Consider the following 27908-nt stretch of genomic DNA (forward strand, 5'->3'; position numbering starts at 1 on the left):
ATAAGAACTAAACTGGCAGCAGAAATAACAAAATACATCACAGGTGTGTTTGCTAAACCACGACCAACAGACAAATATGCTCTCAAGTTGTACTGCATTCTGCATCCACGTGGCAGTTTTTGCAGTGTAACAAAAGGAAGGACTATGGTGGCACTTCTCACATACCCCAGTGCTAAATCAATTTTCTTACCTTAAGACACTGATAAAAGTGGTTTGAGTAAGCCAAGCTGATTTTGCATTGAAAGGGATTAGACCAAAAAGTTGAGTTTACCTGAGCCTGGTTTCTCCTTTTCTGCAAGAGCTTAGTAGTCCTGAGCCTTTTTACTCTGCAAGCTGCCTTTGCTCTTGTGTATATATATTCTTAGTGCTTGGCTGCTGTCAACTCCTGAACTGTGTAATTATCAAGAAGATTTCTCTTCTCCTTCCTGCTCTTTGCTTCTCACTCCTCTCACTAGTCTGGTATTCCAAGACACAGAGTCATGCCCGGTACATTTTCCTATCTATTTATGCACTCATTTTTGTAGATTTTTATTTTATAACAAAGTGATAAGAACTGGTTAGGGGTTAGGAGTAGACATGTTAGTTGCTAGCTCCAGATTCAAAAAGCTGCATGATAAGCAATAAAAAAAATTTAACTTTGAAATTAAAAATAATTTATTAGTAAATTCGATATCCTCAGAAAGTAAAATCACTTGCTGATTCGTTTCTTTTTAATCAATGCATCATTAAAAAGGAAAAGAAAAACAGTGCATTTCCTGAAGATGATCAATAATCATAGAATCATTTGGTTGGAAAAGACCTTTAAGGTAGTCAAGATCAAATAAACAGGTTTATTAAATTAAACTATTGTATTCAATGAGAATGATTCTGTAAGGCACTGGGCACAAAGCTGGAACAAATGAAGTTTTAATATAAATTCGGTTTTAATTTCAGATTGATGTTTTCTCTGTTTTCTAAACAGAACATCCTTGTGTACATGGCAGTAAGGCTAGAACCCACAATACTATGTAACTTACACTGAGACAACTAGCAATAAAAAAATGGACAAGTATCACTAAAAGTTGGGCAAAAAAATGGGCTAAAAATTGTAATATATAGGAAGGTGCTTTACAGAGAGCTCAGCATAAAGGGCAAGATGGGTCATAACCTCACCAACTTTCTTGGTAAGTTAATCTGTCTGTAAGAGTCAGACGGATCCTTTACTTACATGTGACTGTATATGGAAAAAGCAGTAACGTGGTTTGTAACTCATCTTTGGGCCCAAACAGCTAACAAGTTTACATGTTAAAACATTTAGGTTCCAGCTGGAGAAAACCCTATTAGCAAGTCAGGAATTTCTTTGAATCATCTGAGCTTACATGCAAAAATGCTCCTAGTCATATTTTTGTAAATACAGGTCTCATAAACAAAGAACTACTTCCTTTTCCTTTGAAGATATGGTATAGGCAGTGCCAGGAATACTAGAGACAGATAAAAAGCACCACAGGTAGATAAAACAAAATGCTGAGCCAGTCTAAACTTGCAATGCCAATTCAAATTTGTTCAGAGTATTTTTAATTAATTTTGTGGTAGCAAGCTTAATTCCTTACCAAATCTGTCTACATACCATTTTTATTGGTATTTCTGCAGATAGCACAAAGGATTTCTTTCCAGTCCCTTCCTGTTTCCCTCCTACTCTGTGATACAGGGTTACTGCATTCAAGCCATGAACCATCCTTAAATGGAGGCTGGATTCTGTTGATTTCTCAGTCGTGACCACTGAGCTTTCCTTACCTGCTGACTTCTGTTCAGCAGCATTCCCCATGACAAGCTCCTACTGACACTGCTGTGCACTGACCCTCTTCCTCAGAAGCTCTCCAGCCTTGCCTCACCATATTCTGTAGCAATCTGCTCCAAGAACAGCACAAGTGCAGAGACAGGATGATCTATAGTGCTGCAGGACAGGACACCTTCCAGCAGAACTTCGATTCTCAAGTGTAACTTAGAGGATCTCAGCTGAGGTTCAGAGCAAAGCTGATTGCTTCAGCAAAGCCCTTAATTTGCAGCAGTATCTGAACACCCGTTCAGTGGCACAGGTATCTTAGTTTGATGCATTGCAGCTGAAGCACTGGGCTTCTACCTGTAGTATTTGGCTGTAATCCTGCAATTACCAGATAAACTCATCACAAATTTTATAGTGTATCATGTGCAAACTGGAAGGAGAGCTTCAGTGCTTTTAATATTGGAGTTTAACTTTTTATACATTTCCTCTGCTCTATGCCTGAAGCTTCATATAGTCACATTAGAAGAGTAAAAGACAAAGACAGCTCAGTTACAACACTCTGCAGTGGTAAGAGCAGCTCTGCCTTGATATATTTGCCTTCATTTAATACCTCATCTATTTCCAAGATATTCTAAGTGTTTACAATACAAAGTATATCTGCATGCAAAAATAACACGGACTTGCACATCAGCAGTAGTATCCCACAAAATGGAACTAAACCAGAACAGCTCATCTCCTGTCCTGGAGGGCTTGCTCAAGCGAGCCTGCCTTAGGCTTCCTGCAGGAGCAGAGTCTGATCTCTGCTGGAGCAGGTGGGTAAGGGTGTTTCAAGGCTGACAGCATTGTACTGTCAAACCCACAGTTTATTAGCACAAGTACCTATGTTAATTTTAAAAGTCACACTGATAAATCTAGAAATTTGATGAAGGAAGTGCACGAAGCTGTAACACAGTTGTCATTGTACTAAAGCATATAGTTGAAAGAACTATATTAAAGTGCCTCAAGTACTTTAAACTACAATATAAATGAATATTTCCATACAATATTTAACATTATATGGAAATTTTCTGCTCTCAGTTCTAATGACATGGCTGGGCATGGGTGTACAGAACTTGTACATGGAAAACAATGGAACACCTGTCAAGAGCACTGCACTTATTGATGGTCCCCAAACTTCATGAGCAAAGTAATATGATTAGTTTCCTAAACTATTTTTTGCTGATTCTGATATTTTAAAATCGTATTGCAGTTTTTTTGAAGTAGTTCTCTCTCTTGGTATAACTAAACAACTTACTTTATCCTGCTCCTCAAGCTATTTTATCCTTTAAATTTTCACTTTTCCTCTTACAGTTTCATGGACTCTGCTTCTAGAGAATCCTTCTAATAGTATTTTCAAAAAGAAGGAAATAAACTTGGTATTAATAAGAAAGACAGAGACAGATAAATGTGAGATGCAGTAAAGAGGAAGAAAAGCAGCAGCTAAAACCAGTGAGATGAAAAGACATCAAGAAAATTTTTAGCTGAAGTAAATAGGGAGAGTAAAAAGAATAGAGAACAGGAATCTAACACAGACCAAAATTAGTAGCTGAAAGCCTGCAGTAAAACACGATTAGAGAAAAAGCTGCCATGTGAGAATGACTAAAATTTTCCTTGATTGTTTTTTTTCCCTACTGTTACATGAGCAATAGTGCAGTTTCACTAGTGGTAGAGTCTGTAAACATGCTAATAGCTCTAGAAGTAGATCAAGAGTTGCCTAGATAATAGGTTTCTATTTTCTAAATACATAATTTTTCTCCCCATTTATAAAAAAAAATTCCATAGTTGAATTGCATCAGTTGGTGTGTTGTCTTCTGAATTCCTGCAAAGAGATGCTGTCCTCAAGGCATTTTTTTAAATAGCTTTATTTTGGCAAGTCTTAAGGGAAAGTTAACAGCAGAGGTATGCAATTTGAAAAAAATTGTTAATATTTGCAGCAGTTGTAATGTAGGGTAAGAAAAAAAAAACACTAGTAGGGGGGAATTGCAATGAAAAAAATCCCAAATTACCTTACAGTAAGTAATAATTTCCTTAACTTGGATATCAAGACAGATATATTTAGTAATAGTATTTTTCTTCTTAAATGGTATCTGCCTGCATACAAAGTGAGTTTTTTTTTTTACTCTCCACACCCCAATAAACCAAACCAAAACACTCCACTGTGCTTTTCAGTCTACTACAGCTTTCATGTCAGTGTCAGGACAAGGTGTCAGCTGGCCCTCATTTCAACTGTTTGAGACAAGGACAATACAAAAAGAGACAAACCAAACTGAAAAAAGAAAGTGCATGGAGGAAGTGAAATAAAATTACTGAAAACAGAGGTTTTTTTCTTATTCTAAGATATAACATGTTTATGATGGAGAGCTTCAAAAGCACAAGTATACAATATCCTGTAATTCTTAGCTACTTTTCAAAACCATCACTAAGCTCTATAGCTGAGAAAACAGTTACGCAACGGGGAGCTACTACAGCAAGCTTAATGATGGGGGGATTAGAGTTGAAAGTGAGAGCACTAGACATTCTTTTCTAGCAAAATAGTACAAATCCCAAGTGAGACAGAAGGATAAATGAGCCAGAGGGCCTCCATTCATTCTCCAGCAAACAACACATCACAAAAGATCCATACATTATGCCAGGAAAATACTCAGCAAGAATGAGAAGCCTTGGAAACAGAAATTCTTGACTTAGAGTCTGGTTGAAGGTCACTGCTCTAACATTGCACAGTTCACGTATTTGCATTTGATATATTCATATGTAAAGGAATTTCTGAGTTTTCATGCTCTTTTAGTTCTTGCAAATGATCTAAAGATGGAGACAAATATTAATCTTTTCAACTTCACAGGTTGATGGAAGGGGACTAAAAGAAATGTTTCACATTATTGAAGGAGCTACGAAAACTATGTAGACAAATTGTTTGGTAATTTCTATATAAAGGAAAACAGAGTCAGATTTAAAGTTTTCAGTTTCCACACCAGAATTTCACTATAAATTAATAAGCTTACATTAAATTTGTTTGTTAAGATCCTGTTTAATGGTTTCAGAAAATTCCTGTTAGCTAATTAAACATGATGTTAGCTAATTAAACATGATGATGAACTGATGTTTACTGATTTGCTAACCCCCTCCTTGACTTCAAAACAAACCGATGCTACATTGATTTTTAAAATTATTCCATGATGCTTAAATCAAATGAGATTAGACACAGTTAAGAAAGCAGCACTAATCTGAAGACACTACTCCATCAAATAAAGTGACAGCCCTTTCATTAAAAATATACAGAAAAGACTCCAACAGTGACTAGATTATTTTCCTTTTTTTCAGAAATCCTTTTATATGACAAAAAGAGTACTTAGCCTGGCATCTAATTATAATTCAAACCATGTAACCCACAGCAAAGGATGACACAATCCTTGCACAATTTGTGAGTGCCGTTTACTGCAGGAACCAATAATGCACTGAGATGTGGAACTTCAGTGCAACAAATCAGATACATGAGTGTCCAAACACTGGCACTGGTGATTGCAATCAGCTGCTGGGACAGATAGAGAAAGTTATGGACATGAAATTAATGGCTGTTTTCAAGAAGTTTAGACTTAGAAGTTTGCTGTATGAACTCAGTTTATTACTGCATATGACCAAAGAGGAAGACACAAAGAAGCATTTGCTCTTTTACAAACACTTGACTGAATGCACATGCACACAGCAGACACTCACTAATGTGATCCATCATTACAATCACTGTAAACTGCTGAATGATTTTCTGGGACTCCAATCTGACAAATACTTTCTGAGAGTATTCTTTAGCCAGATAGCTGTATCTTTCCCTAGCTGGTTGATGAACTACACCCAACTCTAGAAATACAGTGTGATTATTCAGCAGTAGGGACTGTAAGGTATGGCACACTTCAACTTTTGAAAGCAAAACCCACCTAAAAATATGTAATTTAGAGTATCTTACAATTTTGCCATCCAAGCAACAAAGGCATGACATCTAATTTCCTGAAATCAAATTTCTAACCTCATGAAGTGCAACTGTCTCTATCGATAGTACTTGCACTTGGGTTCTTCTTGTGTTGCAGCACCCTGACTGCAAGACTGAGGAAATGAGCTTGAGGAGTAGGACACACATGGACCCTTAAAGCTTCAGCCCAGACAAAAACATCCCATAAATACAGGAATGGTTAAATTAATTGCACCATGAGGGTCTTGCCAAGAATGATTAATGAAATTCCAAGTTCTTGCTACCTTCCTCCTTTGCTGATAGCATGGCGCACAGAAATAAAAACCAGTCTCTGACCCCTGCACACATAGAACTAAAGCCAGCACAAGCAAGACAAGAACATGACATAAATTACATAAATTGCTGCTGAGCTAAGTTTATTTGCATACTGAAAAATCTTTCTTTGATGGTGCCAGCTGCTGCTGAGAAGAATGTGTTTGGTGTCATTATAAGAACACCGAGAAAGAGGGGCATTCTGGTATTACAGTATCACGGAGGTGTTTATGCAAACAAGAAGAGGCTGGGAGAGATCAAACAACCATGTTTAGCCAAAGTATATTATGTATACAACACTATTTTACCAGCATTTCGGCACCCTCTTGTGTTGACTGGTGCTCAGAGTTAAAATTCTGAGAAAAAATCCACTCTAACCTTCCTAACTGTGGAGACACTCATCATGTACATAAACAAAGAATCTTACGATTCTAAAGCACACAGTTGTAAAGCACAGAATCTTTTAAAACCAAGAAATATGCTGAAGCACTAGAACCCAATCCATGTAATTCAATAGCAAGAAACTTCTGTCTGAGTATCTGCAAAGCCCTTGTGGTTTTGAGTTTGGTGAAAGAGTTACTTTTAAAATCATTTATCCTTAAAAGGTTCTTTGTTTTCAGTTATGCATTATCCTAAAATTAATTTTTTACCAATGTAATATTAAAATGAAACTCTCCTTTTACTATGTATCATCCCTCACAAAGAAGTTGGTGCTTGTGCCATGACTGCAGCATTTTTCCAGGAGCTGAAACAAGTACAGTCATGTGCCCCGAGCTCTGAGCAGCGCTGCTGTGAAGGAGGAGAGCAGACATTACAGCGCTGGGCATTGCAGCTGCTGCTTCCCAAAGCCTTTTCTGCCATCCTCCAACAGTGTTAGATCACAGATAGTTACATGCAAACTTGTCTATGTAGCACGTTTCAAATCTTTTCAATCCCTGTGATTGCATCTTTTTACTTGATAGTAAAGCTGACATAAACCTATCAATTACAAAGCAAAAATATATCCCTGTATTTTGCCTCAGGGTTCTTCCTTATTTTTTCAAAGTCAACTGAAAAGATATGCGAAAATCAGATTAATTTTATCTTCCAAATAATTTAGATTGAGAAATTCACAAAAAAAATTAAAGCCAATTCATATCTCTGAAATATTAAAATTGCCCTAAACATAATGCAACATAAGAAGAAAGTTTCCTTGTATTACTTAACTTGCAAATATTTGACACATACAATTTTTATAAAAAAAATACAGACCACCTACAATCTTATAAACATTTCTCTCTTTCAAAGTATTACAGCATTACAAAAAAATATTTTAATCTAATTCTCTTTGGATTTGACAATAACCCTTCCTATTATATATTCATAGTTACTTTAATTCAGAATTTTAAAAATCACTACTAGTATACTGAGCAATAGCTGTCACAATTAGGATCCAAAATTAAAATCTTTCCAGATTTTAAATCCACAAAAAGTTGATTTGGAAACATCTGCTAACACACATTTGTTACTACCCACCAAGCACTGTTTCTAACAGTAAGACCGTACAGGTTAATAAATAGACATACAACAGTTCTTACCATCGCAGGAGGCTATCGTGGTCTACTGTGTGCTCTTAAAATGCAAAAGCTTCTTGACAAAAGACACACCTTGAGAAGTTCTGTGCCCAATCAGCACTCAGACCTGCCCAGGAGACAGCAGCTGATGAATCACAGTGAGGATAACTGAGCAGTGAGGCTGGATTTTTTTTCCTCCTAAATCAAGGAGAAGTTGAGTACTGTGTTGAGTAAACTTTTTCACACTTTAATTACTATTTTTGCTTTTCAACTAGGTGAAAAATGTGCCATCTATTTGCCAATGAGCTATTATGAAATACTGAAGTTCCTACTTTGAGCTAAGAGTTTTGCAGGGTACTTATTAAAAAAATATTTCTTATTAAAAATTATTTTTAAAATGTTTACTCATAAACTGAAAGAAAGAAGAAAATCTAGACATCACCACCTCTCCTGCCCCCAACAAAATTAATTAATTCATATCAATGTAAAACTATGCACAAGCTCAAAACACCTTCCATCCTTCCAGAGTTCAACAGATTAACAGGGAGAGGTAAACTTACCTATTCCGGGCACCACATTACACTATGATGATGATGTTGATTATTATTGATGATTGTATGGAAGTTTGTTAAAAGTTCCAGTTAGGATGACTCCCCACCCACCAGGCTGTATATCGGCCCTGGAAACATTGGTGCTCTCAAAACCGAGGTGTGTCACTTGCAGCTCTTGCCCGAGGAGTGCTCCCCGCAGGTGTGTTAGCGCTGGGCAGGTCCCTGCACTGAGCACTCAGGGATGGCCACAGGGGGCCCAGGCTGGTGCTGCGCTGCTGCCGCACAGCCTGTGCTCTCCCCTGGCTGCAGGTCACAGCCAGCTGGAGGAGAAGAGCCCACAGGTATTTCATTACACTGACTCTGTGTCCTTGTCTTCATCTAAAAGCACAACAAACAGTACTTAAGTGAATTGACTTTCTGTTTGACGGCAGACATGAACAATAGAATTATTTTAAGAAAATCCTGCAAGAGCTCAAAAACCCAAAATGTCAGATGCCCTTCCCTGGGCAGATTCTGCCCAGTGTGCTGAGCTCTGATTTGAGACCTGTTCAATACTACACAGCTCAGCATCGGGAAGGAAATAAAGCTACCTACACTATCCTTTTCCTTTACAGTGTTAACCACAACAAATGGTATTTTAAGCAATACCTTATAGTCTGTCTTCCTTACTGGGACCATAACAAACTCATATCTCATGATGTAAATCAACAGGTTGCTAATTTGCTTTTAGGTATAACCCAAAGGAAGAGAGGTATCACATCAGGAGTGTTAAAATTAATGAGCTGAAAACTAATGATTCTGCCATTTATGTAAATATATTAAAGTTAAACTGCATATGGCTTGCAGGTGTAAATTCCCACACTGGATGTATGTCACACAAGCTTTGCCAGCACAGAGATAACAAAACAATCTGAATTTCTGATTTTATGAAGAAGGAAATTAATATAGCCTGGGGAACTGATTTCATCATGTTCTACCATGTTTTAGCTGCACACTCACTCTAAATGCATTCTGCACTGCAGAAGTGAAGACCCTGAAAAAACAATCTCTACCCAAAGCAAACCCCCTTAACAAAGTTTTATCAACATTCTCCATAATCCAGGTGTTTATGTTTCCCCTTTGCCCCTTCATTTTTTTGCACTTATGCTCTCAGATTTTCTAAGGATTCTAAAGTAACTTCTGTACCAGATTCCATTATTACATTTTAACCCAGTGTTAAAGTTGCTTGCCCAGCCTGCCTAGAGAGACAATTTCTCACACTTTCACCAAATGCTATTTCCCTCTTTCTCATTCTTATTAGCAACATAAAACACACAGCTATCTCTGGTAGATAACTGCTTTGCTGTCAAACAAGATTAAAATCTTTCAGTCAAAAAGCACAAGGCCTCTATGTAACAAATACCAATTAAATAGCAATTAATACCAAATACAAAAAGGGCCTATTTCCCTTCCAACCCACCTGTGAATAAGATTAGTCCTTGAAAGTAAATTAAAAAGGCATATTCCCCTTTTTAGACACACAAAGGTATATCTTGTCATCACAGAACTAACAAAAGCAAGTGATAATTAAGTTTATGGAAAAAAGGCCACTAGTAGTGAAACCTGATTGAAATGTCCCTGACCCTCTGTCTGGGTGTAAATGTCTACCCTAATCACTGTAATTTTGGATGGGAGCTGTGATGGCATTTCTTTTGGCTCTTTCATACTATTTTCCTAGATTCCAAACCCTAGTGATTGCAAACTCAGATAACTGCCAAAATGAACTACAGTCATATATTGCAATAACAACAACAAACAACAACATTATCTCCATGGAGGGTGTGGTAAAAAATAAGGAGTCTCGTTAGCAGTGATTCCTATGATTTCCAGATATCTCTGACTGTGGAAGCTGCTTGTTTCACTTTGCTGCAGGAATGACTGGTCCCTATTACTAATCTGAATAAACCAGATACACCTCTATAAAAGTATATCACAATTCTGAACACGGAAAATTAATTTTCTGTGTTGCTAAGTCAATGCTTACTGCCTGCCAGCAGTTTGGAAATGAAAGTAAACCCCCTACAAGAACAAAGGACATTCTTTTACTTCAATGCTAGAATTGAAGAAAATTCACTGCTGATTTAGAGTGGCAGAGCTAACTCTGCACATTCATCACAAAGAAGCCTTTTGTCTGCTCTGTCTGCACAGAAGACTCTTTGATGTACAGCTTTTTGTTTCTTCATATTGTAACTTCTGCTGGGTGATAAGTTGCATTAACTTCAATGGCTGGTTTTATGAAACAAAAAATTGAAAGGAGAATATGGAGCAAAGACTATGGAAGGATTAGCAATAAAAATCACTTGTTTAGTTCCACGTGCTTCCACTATGGCTGTTAAAAGAGGGAAAAAGTTGTACTGGTAGATTGTAAAAGTGCAGAGTCCAAGTTTGGTGTTCTGCTTTTGGGCTCAGTGAGAGCTTGCAACGTGGCATTCACTTACACAATATCTAAATGACTTCCAAAACAAATTTACTGTGCTTACAGATATGAAACTTTTTTTTTTTTTACATTTGTCAGTCTTGAAGCACTGATCAAACTAATATTCTATATTAGAGCTTAACAGTGTAAGATGCAGCTGCCTATCGACAGTCATTTTAACAAAGACTCTCAAGAACAAATTTTAATGTACTTGGTGTATGAACTATTTTCACTTTCCTTTCATACATCTTCAACACATGGTAAATTAAGTCTTCCAGCTGTAATACAAATTAGCCAGTACAATTAACTTGGCCAGTACAAGATGGTAATTTTGGGTCAAATAATGAGGCTATTGTAACTAGCAATAAATTTGGCAGATCTATAGTTCTGAAAATAGTAGTCCAACTGCATTACATAATCACACTCATTATACAACTTTATGGATGGAAAATAAGAAAAAGAAGATTGGAGTAGAACTCCAGATAGTTAAGTCAGAGCTGAGCTGGTTCTGCTAGGGACTGGCAGACACATTTGACCAAGTCACTTAACCATGAGTCAGTTTACCTACAACTGGAATCTGCAATCAATCTTCTTTTTCAAAACCATTTGATACCATCAAATTGAATTTTAAAAGGTTAGAAATTACTAAGATAATAGCTAATAACTAAAGTATACATTTCAGGTAACTGCTCTTCTATTTCTAATAGAAGTTTTCCAACTGTGCACAACTTCAAATTCCTTCTGCTTTTTCCCATACTGCAAGCATTTATGTACTGGCACTTAGGATAGGCCCCCAGCTCCACTGCTTTCACAGAGGAAGAGTGAGATCTTCCACTATCTTAAGGACCCCTCTTCACTGACCCTGCATCATCACTTCTCTTTAGATCACAATAACCCTTCCTCAAGATGTCTTCTTTCCTATCCCAGCCTCTTCTGTTCACTGAAAGGACCTGGGCCCTTGTCCTTCACCCTCAGTCCCACAGCTTCATGTCCCTCCTGATGTGTCCTTGGTACCCAGGCAGGCTCAGCAAGGAGCAAAAGTTAAAGGACCAGACAAGCCTTGACAGTTTCTCTGCAGTATCCTGGATCCTGGCACTCAGCAAACATCCCAAAACATCAGAGTAGCAGATGAATGTCTCCATTCCCCACAGACGGGAATCTCCAGTACCTATCAGCTGCCTTTTACTCTTCTTGTTGATGTTTGACTGAGGTTCAGCTGCCTCTGATGCCTTCCCAATGGTCCTTGTTCATCCTCACCTTTTCCCAGGGCACCTCATTTGTTCTGTGATTGCACTTCTGCAGGCAGAGAAGGAGTCAAAAGTAACAGTGCTCTCCATCTGATTTCTGTTGATCTCTCCTTTTTCCCTGATGGTACAAAGCCTACTGACCTCTTGTCACAGCTCCTTTTCCTCAGTTAGCACCTTAGCTCCTGTGCATCCCTGATATACACTCTAGTAGCAATTATATCAGAAAAAAAGCCCTGAGGTCTTCTCTTACTAGAAATAATTTCAGATTTTTACCTGTGTACAAAAGAATACCCATTTTCACAAGAAGTCACTCTGATCTTTCTGTAACTTGTGATATTGGAAGAGCTTTGTTTCCCTTTTGGCAGATAACATGCAGGGATACAAGAGGCCTAAGACAGCAGTGATGTCCTTTTAGTGAAATCTTTTTGTTCTGGGAGACAGAGAATCCACAGGTAACTCCTTTGTACTAGAGGTGCTTGATGATCTTCCTTGTCCACTGTGTGTGTGAGCTGCTGAGCATCTTCTCTGCACAACTGTGCCTGTGCAGAGTCTGGTGTTCAGTCACACTTCCTTCACACTTGGAGTAAAAGAATAGGAGTGAGAAAGGTGCAGAATATGCTCAAACAGTTAAGGCTATGGATACTGACTGAAGAGTTGTCAATTTCATAGAAATATTATGGAGCTAAAATCCTGCAGCTGGAAATCACCCCACAAGAAAATGTGAACATCTTGCCTCCCTATGCTTTAGGGCCAAGACATACCCAGGGTTAGAATTTGGGAATTCTGCCATCCAGACGATTACTTCATATTGCACAATGACCTTAGCTACAAAAATCAAATTAACAAATTCTGATCCAGTTACATGAAGTGAATATTCAAGTAGATAAAGCAAATTTACAATTAAACCTTTAAAATACAATCTACATTTACTAGTTTGGAAATCCACAGAGGGATAATTCTGCTGAAAATTTCCAGTATGGTAAAATCAACATGCATTTGAACAGATTTAGTAAAAACTTGTTGGGGTCAGGAGAAGAGTGTATTTATAATTCAGGGGTAGATTTTCAATCAATAGATGGGCAATATTTATAATTACAGCAGTGACAAAAGGACACGATTTTAAAATAGAATTGTTTCTGTGATTACATCAGTCAGTATTAGATGGAATACTGAGTCAGTCACTCATATTCATAACTGGGTGAAAAGCAAAATGTAATTAAGAATGAAAGCTTTCCATCCCTTTAGAACATGCTTGGCAAGATCCTTCCAGAAATGGCACTGACTACACACATCCAATCTTAGGGACACATCTAGCACCCAGTGATGATCCAAGCAGTGATAAGACATTGTGACCCCACAAAAACTTTTAGCTATCAAGAAGAATAGTCCACACGGTCCTAATGCCACACTCTGGGACATTTAAAGAGCAGTGAATCCCATGATACTGACATCTCTCACCAAATAGACAAAAGTCTGCAGCCATTTCTTTCCCTAATCAGAAAAGGTATCTTTTGACACAGAGTAGAAAGTTTTTTTTCCTCTGAAAGAAAAGCAGTGACGACACTTAAGGCCTGGATTTATTAACCAGGGACATCTTCAAAAGAAAGGCTGGCAAAAATTACCAGTTTACTCTGTTAACATGAGCATTGTGCCAACTCTGTCCATTACAAAAAGCAAAGCACTCCAGGCCAAATTATATTCTTGCTAACATCAATATAGCCTTGAAAAAACTCCCGTTTGGTTTTGTTACTTCAGATTCAGAAGGACTCAAATGAAAGCAGAAGTTAACCCAGTGTTTTGGCTTCAAAAAACATTCCTGCATGGAACCAGATGACTGCACTGCACCACTGCCTAAACACCACGCATGGCTCCCAGAGCACGTGGGCGAGGACAGAAAACAAACACTGCATCTAAACAGTGTGGGAGAAGGTAAGGGGGTTTTAATTGCTTCATTACCTTCTCATTGTACATTCAAATTCTTTTTTTTAACCTGCATACTTGATGATGAGCAAAATTAATATATTAATAATCTCAAAGTACTGTACCTTAGCAAGTTTGCTAAAGAAACATTCCTACTCCTCCCAATCATTTTGGAAGCCCTAAGCCCAGATCTGTATCCTTGTTGTTGGGTTTCTAACGAAAAACAGGCTGTGCTGCAGAGGCAGCACAAATCAATGTCTCAAGATCATCTGGACAATACGACTGCTTTGTTCTTACAAAACAAAGAACCAAGTAACTGAGCTGAGGAAGCAACTGAGTAAGCAGGGGACAGGAGAATTCTGTCACCCAGGAGCGTTTGGTAACCCCATTCACAGGAGGAAGAAAACTTATGGAAAAGAAGCTGAGTTATCTGTGTAAGTTCTGTTACCTTTTGCCATTCACTTTTGAGAGAAGTGAAGTGAGAAGCAAAATACATAATAATAAAGGATTTCCAGAGGAAGTTTAATCTAAATTTTTTCAAGTTACCTTGCAGATAACTGGCTTGCACAGCACCACGTGGAATAAGAAAGCATCTGCTGCTCATATTTGCAACAGAAGAGGACTTCAGACAGTCCCAGAAGAGGGAAAGTCCAAAGGACTGATCTGGGTCCACGTGCCAGGTTAATCAGATGGGCCGTTTTTAGTTATGACCGCGTTTCGTAAATTCATGACCCGTGGGCCGCCCTGTTTCTCATGCAGTAGCTCCATCTGCTGTCCAAACGCAAAAGTGGACTTTGCACCAGGACTGCATTTACAGAATAAAAAAGCAAAGCTACTTGAATATTTTGAAACATTTCTGGGAAAATTCCAAACGTTTCCCTAGTCAGTTCTCCTGCATGAATGGAACTAGCCTTTATCCACCTTTATAAACCAACTATCCACAACAAAATATGAGAGGAAGTAACAATCATGTGAATGTCACAATTTTTCACTCTTGCAGTCTCAGAACCAGTCTTGGGACAGAAAAGAATGGTTCTTCACCATCTGCAGCCACTTAGTGCCATGCTGTCCAAAGATGCCAATACTGCCAGATCACTCTGGTGAGGCACCAACACTCACTGCAACCCAAAATGAACATGCCCAGGTGTCCACAAACTACAAATGTTTACAGTGATTATTAGTTACTTACCAGAGGTTTATTTGAATTGCACAAGCATAAATGTAAGCTTCTTATTCTGAAGATCAACTCAGTTCTTATAAACAAGACTTCTGTTTCTTTTCTGCAGTACAGGGCTTTGAGGAGTCAAGTTTTCCAGACTGCATTCCTTTACCAGGAGCACTATGAGGAGTTCTGTCCGTAACAGAACAATTGTGGCAAAACCCAGAGCTTACAAATTCAACCAGACCTGCTCTGAATCTTGTACAGCTTAGTGGTTCTTGGTTTGCTTACAAATGTTCTGGCACAACAATAGTCTGTCTGCTTGGGGGTTGTACCTCCAATCTGGTACTTGCTGTAACTGCAGAACCCTTTCAGCAACCTCCTTTTCTGAGCAGCATTGCCGAAGCTATTCAGTCATCAGGCAGCTCAAGAGCTCTGGCTCACTGCTGGGAATCACAGAACACACGGCCGGAGTGCCTGAGTCACCTCGGTTATTCATTACACTCGCTATCTCGGCCCCGGATGCAATACCTCGGGCATTGTGTATCCCAGTCAGTTTATTGTACACCAGTGTGATTTGCTTCCTTGTTTCTCAGATTTTAGGGTGCTTATTTACATGCTTTTTCCCACTCTTACGGAGACCTGTACTTTTAAATGATGATTAAGTGCAGCAGGAGATTTTCACAAAGTTTTAGTGCACAGGCCTCACCGCCCGGGGCCCTCCTCGGGCCGATGCCGGCAGCCCCCCCGGGCAGGCCACAGGCTCTGCTTGCAATATACTTGAGGGCAAGGGTAAAGAAAGAATAACCTCATACTCTTGTTTCTTGGGGTTCCTGTTATGCCCATTCACGATTTTAAAAATTAGCATCGCGGACTTGTTTCAGACTAGAATTACAGCTTTTATGGAAAAAATCTCTTTCCGAATCCACGGGGGAGGGCGGAGCATTTACAGATGTCTGGAGGAAGAGTTCCTCAATACAAGGCAATTGCGGATTATAATTATGTCCCTCGAGCATAAGGATCAATAATGGAAACGTCAGAGTGGGATAAGAACAAATATTTTATGCTGATCACTGATGAAGTCGGTCTTCCGTAAGAAATGAGGTCGGAGCCCTGTGGCCAGCGCTGCACAGGAAGCCGCGGGCCCCACCCGGGCCGTGGGCAGCACTCAAGCAGCACGCGGGGGCTGCCGCGAGATTCGTTTGCGCAGCAGCGTGTACGACAACTCTATTCACGCTGGTTAAGAAAAATAAACTTGAGGAAAAGAAAGAAAAAAGCCGAAGCATTCAGGACTAACGCGTGACGGCACGCGCAGGCTCTATAGACGGTGCGTGAAGATTCCAACAGGTGGCTCCGTGGCGCAATGGATAGCGCATTGGACTTCTAGAGGGTTGAAGGGATTCAAAGGTTCCGGGTTCGAGTCCCGGCGGAGTCGTGTCTTCTCTTTTCTTTGCTTTTTGTTTTTTTTTAATAAATTTCCCCCGCCCCCTACGCCTTACGGGCGGAAATCTTTCCCCCGCGCTCTCCCGTCCCTTACCTCACCGCCGCAGGTATCCGGTACGCCATACTTCTTCTCCCGTCAGCGAGGCTCTCCGGGCCCGCCTTCCGCCGTGCCTGGCGGTCTGGGGAACGCTGGAAGCGGCCGGCGACAGCCGCCATCGCCCGAAACTGCCGTGTCCGCTCGGCCCGAGAACACGAAGCTTCCTCACCGCCAGCGAGAAGGCGGAGCAGCAGGAGAAGGGCTCTGCTCTCCTCCTCCTCCCGGCTCCAGAGCCCTCAGGCACCGGGAGAAGGGCTCTGCTCTCCTTCTCCTCCCGGCTCCAGAGCTCTCGGGCACCGGGAGAAGGGCTCTGCTCTCCTTCTCCTCCCGGCTCCAGAGCCCTCAGGCACCGGGAGAAGGGCTCTGCTCTCCTTCATCTCCCAGCTCCAGAGCTCTCGGGCACCGGGAGAAGGGCTCTGCTCTCCTTCATCTCCCGGCTCCAGAGCTCTCGGGCACCGGGAGAAGGGCTCTGCTCTCCTCCTCCTCCCGGGCCCGGCGCTCTCTGCTCCTGCTCCCCCAGCCCGAGCTCCACCAGAGCGGTCAGAACCGACCACCAGCCCCATGGGGCCGCTACGCTTGCAGGACAGAGTGCGGAAAGTAATTTTACTTGAAAAACCAAGACTTTGTCTTTTCTGGCGGTACTTTAGTTACGATGGATTACCGTGATACATTTCTGGTTACTTTCAAGTAACGAAACAAGCCCATAAAGTGCAGCCAACAAAATACTCGAATTAAGACCATCTTTTCTGACTTACCGACAGATAGAAGACGAAGAGCCATTTTAATTACAGCAGTCAAATTAACTGGTAAAACAAAACAGCAGCAATAAACAAACCACCTTGATTTTGCTCAGAATTGAATAAATTAATCTGATTCCTCATTACTAATCTCATTCCTGAATTACTAAATTTGTGGAGATTTCTTAATGAATTATTTTTAACCCTGTAGGTGTAACTTTCCAACTGTAATAATGCTTATTTAAAAGCAATAAAGGAAAATCTGTAAATGAAACACACCATCAGGCACATTAACCAGAGTCAGTAAAGGCAGAATTATAAATTAGCACAAATATTTCTGCCATTAAAAGAAAATACTACTTGTAATTGATAGGCAAAGCTTCACGGAAGTTTTTATGTGTTTTCAGAGAAATAATATATAACCACAGGCAATCACATGGTGCATTTGGGTTTTAATCTCTCCAGTACCCTAAATTTAATGTCAGTTTCAAAGCCCATCTGTGTGTGGTTTAATGTAAACTGGTGGTTCAGGAAAGGTGCTCTGTCACCTGACCGAGGCTGAGGCACCAGCTCAGGCTAAGGGGACTGGCAAAGCCAACACCACCTGCAAGTGCCACCCTCAGCACATCTCACCCCAAGAGAACATGGGCACTCGCTGGGCACGAGGTGGGACAAAACAGAAGGGATTAGAACAATCAAAGGAAGGGAAAGAAGACAAACCACATCCCTTCCTAGCTGTGCTGCACATGAAGTAATTTCTGTAGTTATGGAGCAGCCTGAGCAACAGGCACAGAGTTGTTGCTTGCTGTGAAACACCACAGCTTGCATTTCTCTTTTGAAGTCTCTTAGACTTGCATACTGCTTCTCCAAGGTTGCACTTGAACACCCCAGGATGCAACAGAATGACAACTACTGTTGTGCCTTGTTTTCTTCTCAGTGTACAGGATTAATTTGTGTTTCCATGTCTCAGCTGGAGAACAAGACACCATAGTTATTTTTATTGGCTTTTTAATAATTTACTGGCAATTGAGATGTTGGCATAAATATCATTGCAGTAAAACAGTCTGTGCATATTAACTGAGACCCGGGGACAGGTGGTTCTACTTGTATTTGTTTAATATTTCCCAATGAATTCACTTTGACACCATTCATCTTCAGGCAGTGAAGACTTTTTAAGAACTCTAGATTCCTCTGTTCCTGGTAGTAAAATATTATGGCCAACTTTGGAATGATAAAAAACACGCCAAAGGATCTGAGGAAAATTTCTTTCAAGCTTCAGATGTTGGTCAATATATATTATACCACGATATATATACCACGATGCTCATTTCAGCAGAAATAACTAATCCTTAAAAAAACTATTTCTCAGTAGAAAACTTGATGGTTAAACATTAATCAAGATCATAGTTAAGCACTTCTTGCTTAAGATCTACAACCTTTAAAATTCAGTGCTCTTGTGGTAAGGAAACAACCAACCACTGGTTCTCTGATAGTGACTTCTACATCCTAATCACCCAATCCACCTAGGACAATGTAGTGCCAGTTTAATTTCTTCTATTATCCATCTTTTCTGCTATCTCAGGACAGTAACTAAGTTACACTAATTGTAACAGCAATAAAATAACCAGGTTATTAAAAAACAATCAAATACCACAGCAGTTCTGACAATCACAAAAGACTGTGAACTGTCACTGAAGGGGAACTGAGCTGATGACATCCCTGGTCCTACAGAGGCATTGGACATACATCCATCTCTGGCAGTAGAAGCCTTCCAGACTCACTCTGTTTGCTCACCTTGAGCTATTCCAGGTCAGCTAACAGACACAATCTGTATACCACACCCTAGATAACGGATGACAGTATTAAGTTATTTTCAAAAATATCATTGGACAATAATAAAATGGTAAAAAAATTAGTAAAAGCAAAATATGGCTAAAATTTTACACATATATTACTTATTACTTATCTATTAAATAATATGTAATTTGTATCTTCTAAATAATATATATATATATAAATATATATACACACGTAAGTATAAAAGTATATGTGTAGGCACTGAATTCCAGGATATTCTCTATACTATTATGGTCAGTGTTGAAATAAACCCTTCACGACCAAACTACTTTTCAATACATTCCATTACAGTTTTGGCCAGCAGCACCTCTGATAAGTCATGGAAAAATATATTCTGGCACACAGTATGTGCCAAGATGAATTACACATATAACTTTAAACTGAATTTATTAATTAACTGATGTGAAGTCTGAAGCCTGAAAAGACCACAATCTGTGAAGCTGAATTTTGTACTCAAGATTTAATAGTAAGCTTTCATATCATTATCTCTTTACATAAATACTAATTAAAATAAATAGTAATTTTAAAATCTAAATTAATTTGAGATAACCTGGTAGTTTGCTAAAGTTTCCTAGCAAATTCTTATGGCAAAAGTTTCCCCAAACCTCAATTTGCACATGACCTGCAATCTTAAAAGAAAAAAACAAACAAAACACCACAACCAAAGCATTCTGTAAGAAAATTTTATAACAATTAAGTTGTTCCAGCTTGGTATTTTTCTTCAATTCTTAATTGTGAAATTTCTTCTTCTTCCGATTCCTCTTCCCTGCTGCAAAAGCTGCTTTTTCACTCATGATCTCCTGATACTTCTTTTTATTATATCTGAACAAAATAGATAATTTACTTTTAAGCATGGCAAACCAAAGTTCAGGAGAAGGTAACATGAACAGTACTCTATACACATTATTTGCCAAACTGAGTTTTCTCATGTTTTCCAAAGCAGATTCTTTGATTATACACTTATGCATAAGTAAAGGGGATCAATGATAAATGCAGGTAAATTTGCTTTGGAAGTAAATTCTATTGAATTTTTAATTAATTTTGGTGTGGGGGGTCTTCATTGCACATGCAGGCACATTTTGGACAGTTTGCTTAAACACTGCTACTGCTCAATCTCCACAATGCCGTGAAGAAATTACACCCACTTTTATAGTGCCTTCTCACCACACTCAAGATAATAAACATTTCTCTACACCAGATGGAAAACTGAGATGATGTGAACACTAACCAACGAGCAGGCTAGTTGCTGAATGTGCTGAGGCTTTAAAGGCAGCACCAAAGTCTGACAAATACCTACACTAATGCTGCAGTATATGATTAAAGCCCTTAATTAGCATTAATTAACTGATCAAATTTCAAATATATTAATTTTTAAAACTACTTTTTAATAAACGCCTAATAAATCAGGTCAAACCAGAAAACTACTTAAGAAATAGATACAGTAACTTGCCTTCCCAACATTGCAGTTAAATTTACAAGTCTGACAAAATTAACTCTATAATCCCAAATCATGCACTACTTCAAAGAAAACGTGTCATTATGTGAAGTGCAGATTACCATCATGTAATAACCAAGACCAAAATGGACCAATTAAATGATCTACTCCAAAAATTGTAGGCTATGCAGATATTACTTAATCCAATCATAATCTTCAAGTAAGTCTTCTAGCACAATTTTGATTCCCAGGACAGTGGCAGACTGATGTATTTATAAAATGAAATAATATCAACAGTCACAGAATTACACGCTGCTCTTTTCTGCCAGTTATGCCAAGAAAAAATAATCACTCTGTAAGAGTGGCTGCCAATAGTGATGATCAAAGCTGGATAAAACCCCTTAATGAAGATGAAATACACATTATCTCAGTCTAATTATCCCCTTGGATAAAGATTCCTTAGATCTTCTAAATGGCAGTACTATGGAAGTGCTAAAAGACTAAAAACTTCTTTGTAGTATAAAAAACCACCCTACAAGCTGAATAAAACCAAAAAAAAGGCTACAGATTTAAAAATACTCCTCTTTTACATGGGATATTAGAATTACAAAACTACTTTTAAATACCTTCTGAACTCTGAATCTGCAAGCAGCTCTTCCACAATTGTTCTCTTCCTCTGTTTCTTAGGGATTCGGCTGTGGTAAAAGTCTATGGGAGAATCAACTACAGTTCCAACCTAGGAAACAAAAACGAAAACTTATTCTTACTGTACATGAACAGCAAGATATTGATTATTTTACCTTTTTTTTTTAATCCCCAGCAACAAGTGTGAAGACACCTACAGAGCAGACAGAATGACAGCTGCTTAATAAAAGTGCAAAATACCAAAATAAATAAGTCATGTTTGTATGCAGAGTCCCTTTTGGTCTCCTTGCATAGTGCAGAGAGGAAGGGCTGAGCTTTAAGACTGTACAATTTTCAGTGCTGGACTGCTGTATCAACACTTCAATTCATAAATGAAATCCAGTTCTTAACTTTTAAACATTTTAAACTTAAGGGAAAAGAAACCTTTATGACCACCTTAAACCTCTTCCTGTCTCTCATCCTGATGGTTTTGCTAGATGACTCCATAGCAGCTAACTTAATACAAGGGCTTCATCCTGAAATGCATCACATTTTTTCCAACCAGCATGTCAGTCAGCTCTCATAGTTCAGGGTAGCAGTAAAGATACACACAGTAAATGCATTCCATGCAGTAAAAATAAACCTGTGTGGATCTAACTCTGTGAAACACTTCAGTCTAAGTTTCTCTAATTTCAAAACATACAACACCCTTGACACTTCAGTGTGAAATGGTAATATTTTGAGAAATGAAAACATTTCCTCAAGCATGCTAACTATTCAGAGTTTCTGGAGGCGTATTTCTGTAGCTTCTATAGCAATTTCTTTATTGATGCAAACCATTTCAAAGCTCAGAGCTACAAGCACCAAAAATTTCAGCTTATCACAAAGGTAGCTGTCTCATTTAAATTGTATTACTTAGGAAGAAAACAAAAGCCAATTATTTTCTACACACTTTTCTAGAAAGACCAGTACTCCAAAAAAGTAGTGAAAATCTAGTCCTCCAGGGGTTCAAAATACGGATTCAGTATGATATTTGTTCACTTCTATGAGATCAGCCAAAGCTAAAAACATCAACAGCATATATACACATGTAACACAAAGTTAAATAGTTGCAAACTCCTGCCAAATAATCAAAACACTTAAGTATTAAAGTATGAAATTAAATGAACGTAGAAGCTACCTATAAAATAGGCATTATTAGGTATCCCTAAACAGCAGTTCAAAACTTCAGCAGTACAATGTCACCTTCTGCTGCTTCCTTACCTGGAAGTACTTGGGGAGACCATCTCTATCATTTTTCTTATAGAAATGCTTAGGGTCCAAAGAAGCTCTCATCTTCAAAACTTTGAGATCATTTTTCAGTTCACTTGTAATTTCTGGGGCTTTCATACCAAACCAGCCATCACCTGTTGTTTTCTCTCGCTCTGCCTAGGATGCAATACCAAGAACAATGAATTTACATTCAGTAACTTGGATGAGACAGAAAAGGGAACTCCTCCCTACAAAAGACAAATAAAGCATTTAGAATGTAAATGTCTACCCCTAAAACATATGTTTTATGACCACTATTATAAAGGAGATTACCAGCACTGCATCAATGACAGATTTGTGCTGACCATATAACCATTCACTTCACTGTTCTGGTGACTGAAAGGATGGCTGTTCACAGGACAGCTCCAAGATGACACCAAACTGCAGCTCATCACTCCACCTCCACAGAGACCTAGCACGCAGCTTTCTACTGCAGCTTGTTTCAGTATTTGAGGCATTACCAGCTCTTCACTTACCCTGCGCTGCTTCTTTAGCTGGCGAAGTGATTCCCTGTAGGGTGGGACACATTCCTTTCTTTCAAAGTCTGGAGTTATTACACTCTTCTGCAAGAGCTGTAAGAATTTTTTTGAACATTAGAAAACCATCTCACTGATACAAATTTTACTGCCTAACTGTAGTTACAGAACCTACTGAAGGAACCATGCAGAATCTAAGCAATCATTCTAATGCAATACAGGAGCAGTAAAGATCTTCAAAATAGAACACTGGACAACAACAGAAAGCAGCTGACTTGCTCTGGAGGAAGTGAGACAGCAAATCCTCTGCAGTAAAGAGCACTATCATGGATTAGCCAAAGAAAAGAGTCTCAACAAATAGAACACATTCCCTTTACTTCAAAGCGTGCTCGTGAAAAAAATCGAAGTCCGTACTAGGGTACAGACTTTTATCTACTGAAATTCATTCTGGTTATGGACTAAGTATCTTGTCAGCAGACCTTAAGCTTGTGTATCATTAGGCAAAACTCCAGGTGGTATAATCAACTTGGGTTTATTTCACAACGTAATGCTAGAATTCGTACTGTTTTTCACTTTCTGAAAAGTCAGGTATATTTAAACTTTGACCATTAAAACCAAATGTAAAACCACATTTCGGTCAAAAAGAATCTAAGTTCTCAATGAACCATGAAAAGGATACTTCTTTAAAATCAAACAAAGCAGCCTTCTTAGATTAACATCTTCGTGTTAGTATAGTCACAGATAACTGAATCATTGTAAACACGTTACCTGGTCCTTCTTCTTCTTCAGTGGTTCAATTACACTCGATCTAGGCTTCTGATTTTTTGCATCAAAACTGATATATAAACCTCCAAGCTTCTTGATATTCAAACCAGGGTCTATGCTACTGGAAAGATGTAAACTAAAGGAGAAATAGTTAATTATTAGAACATTGTAACATGCATACAGCTAAACCTTCTACTGTCCTCTGAGGAAGATGAACAGAAAAATATTTTTATTATTCTTCCCAATTAGGTTCAGTTCTGCAATGATTTTAAGTCTTTTTATCTAGATTATGTAATTTTGAAATGACAGGTACAGGGGGATTCATGTCATTATATGAAATAAGACTTACTATTAAAAAATATCTGTGGAATCACTTCCACAAATCTTTCACATTAACTCTAATGCTGGACTCTTATCTTAGATGTTATTATCTCCTGTATAATTGAATTCTTAAATTTGCTTAACCTTGCCAGAAGAACTCATGACCAGCATCCTTCTATATACTGACAAGCTTGCTAGCTAAAGAGAAAAAAACCCAAACATATTGGTAGTAAAAATACTATAACTCTTAATAAGAAGCATGAAGAAACTGAAATTCCTTGTAGGAATGTTTGTCCTTGTCTGTATAACCTTACTAGGAACGAAGTCATTGAACTTGGATAAGAAAGTGGTGGGATGGTTGCATCAAGAGGGTCGTGGTCAATGGCTCAGAGCCCTGATGGTTCTAGGAAATTTCAAAGCTAGTATGTTCACATTTGTCTCACTGCTTCATTCAGGCAGCCAAAGGAATGTATCCACAAACCATGTGCAGTGGCTGTTTTCATGACAAAAATGTTTAAAAGCGCTAAACTACAATGGAGAAAAGATGGTAATACCTAAAGAGGTACAACCGGTATTTACTGTACTCGAATGCTTATTAATACAAGCCCTTTAACAAGTTTCTATCAAACTGTGAGTGAACCTGTATAATGCCTTCACGCTGAATGCTTGCCTAAGTTTTCTTAGCTAAGACTTCTGGCCTACCTGAAGGTTTTTACTAGATTAAGACTTATTTATCCAACCTAAATGAGCATTATGCTTTAAACATAAGAAGGGATTTTGGCAGCAGCTAGACTACAAGAATTCAAGCATTATTACTCCACTTAAATTATTCTGATTCCACGCTAGGTTTCACCTGAAGTGTCACCATCCACAGCACAGCAAGAACTGACACATAAAATTACATGCAACTGTTTAAAAAGCATGATCTGATCAGGCAATGTGTAAGGAACTTACTGGACCTTTTGTTATCTACATTCCTACTGGAAAAAGAAAAAAAAACTAAACAAAACTGTGACCTGAATAACCAATTCAGTCAGCCTGAGCAGTTTAATAGTTTCACATTGTTTTTTTAAGCTGTAGATGCAAAAAAAATTCAGAGTTCTGTTCCTACTATATTCAAAACTGAAAAAAATCCCAAAACCTAAATCTATGGACCGTATTCATATTTTATAACATGTGCAACATCATTTTCTGCAGCAACATGACACATGTGACGAGACTACTCCCTTATTTATTCTGCACTTAATGTGCATATTCTAATGTGCATATGCTTAAATGCAGATTCTTTAGCTATTTCTAGCGAGATACTTACACATCAACCTTATTTTTCAACAGATCATCATCTTCATCTTTTTCATCTTCATCTATCAATTCCTCTTCATCCTCTTCCAAGTCTGATTCTTCATCTTTTTCACCTCCTTCATGCTTACTTTCAGCATCACTGTCTTGGTCTACATCATCCAGATAATAATTTTGGCTGGAACTCATGCCAGGCTCAGTATCAATTACAAAAAGACCTTCGACATGCATTGGACCACTTTTTAAAGATTTTTTGAGGGAAGGAGTTCTCTCATCTGACTTTTTATAACACAGATTCTCATCAATTGTGTCTATGACTGCCACATCACTATTTACAGAGTCATCACCGTCACTGTTGCTCAGAAACAATACAACAGAGTCATTATCACTGCTTGTTTTTTCATTGCTGTGGGATACCTCATATTCTTCTTTTTGGTTGTCACCACTGTTTGCACCAATCTTGAGCATCCTGCTTTTACCAATGCTTTCAGTTTTCTGTGCAACAGCCACGTCTTTTAATGGGCTGCTCACTGAACTAGCTCCCTTACTCTTCCTTAATTTATCATCACATGGGGAAGACTGCTGTGCATCTGCCTCAGTATCTGCTCTTTCACATTCTGGAATTTTTTTACTTTCATTTGGTGTTAGTTGTCCTTGGGATTCTAGAAACTGTTTGGGACTCACGCAGTCAGTCAAAGAAACAGCCACATGCTCTAATTTCCCCTCCCTCGCAAGTATTTTACTGTCATCTTCTTGTATTTGGCCAGATATTGCTTCTGAATGGTCTATCTCAACAGACTGTGTAACTTCTTTTGGTTTTTTCACAGGTGATTTAGGGTCGCTTTGTTTTGCTTTTGTAAGACCGGATGTCACATCATTTAAAATCTCTTCTTTCGTGTCTTCACTCTGGGTTGCATTAGCACAATTGGAAACACACTTGCTTTTAGGTGAACTGGACTTTTCATTACTGTCAATGAGGGTGGAAGCATCTTTTGTGTCACTGACAAGTTCTGCAGTAGGTCTAGAATCAGAAATTATTATGGACTCAGATTTAATAGTGTCCTCAATTAAATTCTCATCTTCTGACACAAATCTATCTTTTTTCTCAGTCTGCTTAGTATTTTCTGCTTGTGATTTCATTTGCATGCTCCTAGTAATTCGTTTGGTAGTGACAGATGGTTCCACATGAGAACTTAGGCAACATAATTCTGCATCAGAAGTATCTTCACTCTGGGCTTCACAAACTCTATCTGGCTGCAATTTTTTTTTACTTTGTCTGCTCTTTGTACTTGTTGGAACATTAAGCATCTGGACACCAGAAACAGCAGAGGAACAAGACTCAGCTTCAGAGACATCATCTTCATCCAGAATCCTGCTTAACTTATTTACAAAAGCTGTATTGACATGTCTTTTTTTGTCAACAGAATCCGGCTGATAAGGAATTACAATTTGTCGCCTTCGTGTTATTCTTACATACAAAGGTGTCTGGAAACCAGACACAGAAGAGCAGTTTGATTCTGCTTCTGACACATCACCATCAGCTTGTGGTTCAGCAACTGACTGTGCCGACTGAACAGCTGTGTTCTCATTCCTAGTGATCTGCATCTCTGAGCTATCACTGACATCTGATTTCATTTCTGCATGTTCCAACTCTTCAAACTGACATTCCTGAATCACCTCTGCCTTACGAACTGATTTAGGTCTTCTAGTCATCCTCCTAGTCACGGGAGTACTAATTTCAGCAGATTCCATCTAGAAAAGGAGTAAAAAAAGGGTATGGTATTGACAGAATAACTACATTAAAAGAATGCTATAAAAATCACTAAGGATCTTTTTAAACAGATCTAGCTAAACTGACAACATATTACATGTCTCTGTGCAGCCCTGTCTATGTGAGAGAAGTCTTAAGAAACTATCCCTTGCTTATCTCTCTACTGTACTTTGGTCAGGACAGAAGAAACACACACATCCTTTAAGAAATAGAAATGAATATCTCCTAATTCTAAAAAGTTCTGCCAAGTTATCAGAGGAAGCAAGTCCAGAAAAAATGTTCAGAAATATTCAAAGATTTCCTCAACTATAAACCAGGAAATACTATCAACTCTCAAAATGTGCCCCCAAAATGGTGTCCAAAATAAATTTTAGGTCTACGAACAAACTGGCCTCTCAAGGAAACTAGGAATGATCTGCTAAGTATTATTTTAAGTGGCAGAGAAATACCATAAAATCTGTCATGCAAATGAAAAAGCCTGTCTTTACCTGCCAGCGCTAAATGGCCCAACGACCTCGGGCGGCCGCTCCGCTGTCGCAGGGCCGGCTGCGGCACGGGGCAGACAGCGCCTCTCCGGGCTCCGCGGCCGCGCACCCACCCGCGCTCCGAGCGGAGGCTGCACCGCCCGCCCGCCCCGCTCCCGGCTCCACTCACCTCCGCCGCACCGGGATCGGCACCGGGATCGGCATCGGGACCGCCGGGGCTGCTGCCGCCGCCTCTCCGCGCCCCCTGCTCCCGGCGCCGCGCCGCCGCCGCTCGCCTGGTGCTCACCATGTTGCCACCGCACGGCGCTGCCCCCGCCCCTTCCTCCCTGCC

At 39.0% G+C, this 27908-nt stretch overlaps 2 protein-coding genes and 1 non-coding gene across 3 annotated transcripts in view; 1 reads left to right on the plus strand and 2 right to left on the minus strand.

Annotated features, from left to right (window-relative positions):
* The window catches only part of BCAR3 (BCAR3 adaptor protein, NSP family member), a 92757-nt gene extending 75838 nt beyond the window's left edge, over positions 1-16919 (minus strand). The window contains exon 1 of the mRNA XM_088169980.1: positions 16494-16919. The gene's annotated coding sequence lies outside the window, so the exon portion shown is untranslated. The remainder of the gene's footprint in view (positions 1-16493) is intronic.
* TRNAR-UCU (transfer RNA arginine (anticodon UCU)) lies at positions 16306-16391 on the plus strand. The gene is given in 2 exon segments: positions 16306-16342; positions 16356-16391. It is a non-coding gene; the product is annotated as a tRNA-Arg (tRNA).
* Positions 16920-19759: 2840 nt separating the features above from the next.
* On the minus strand, positions 19760-27900 carry DNTTIP2 (deoxynucleotidyltransferase terminal interacting protein 2). The gene is made up of 7 exons (XM_014884383.2): positions 27747-27900; positions 25335-27073; positions 23705-23837; positions 22937-23032; positions 22413-22577; positions 21152-21261; positions 19760-19912 (listed from the first exon to the last, which is right to left on the minus strand). The coding sequence occupies exons 1-7, from the start codon at positions 27864-27866 to the stop codon at positions 19819-19821; spliced, it is 2457 nt and encodes an 818-aa protein (XP_014739869.2). The 5' UTR covers positions 27867-27900; the 3' UTR covers positions 19760-19818.
* Positions 27901-27908: the final 8 nt, after the last annotated feature.

Source organism: Sturnus vulgaris, chromosome 9 (assembly GCF_052056855.1).
Source record: "Sturnus vulgaris isolate bStuVul1 chromosome 9, bStuVul1.hap1, whole genome shotgun sequence".
Lineage (NCBI taxonomy): Eukaryota > Metazoa > Chordata > Aves > Passeriformes > Sturnidae > Sturnus > Sturnus vulgaris.

Excerpts from the sequence above, each read along its gene's own strand:
- DNTTIP2 (XM_014884383.2), bottom strand. The coding sequence starts at position 27,866 with ATGGTGAGCACCAGGCGAGCGGCGGCGGCGCGGCGCCGGGAGCAGGGG. Across the intron at positions 27,074-27,746 it reads CCGATCCCGGTGCGGCGGAG|ATGGAATCTGCTGAAATTAG; the intron begins GTGAGTGGAGCC and ends CTCCTTTTCTAG. Across the intron at positions 22,578-22,936 it reads AGCTAAAGAAGCAGCGCAGG|GCAGAGCGAGAGAAAACAAC; the intron begins GTAAGTGAAGAG and ends ATTGCATCCTAG.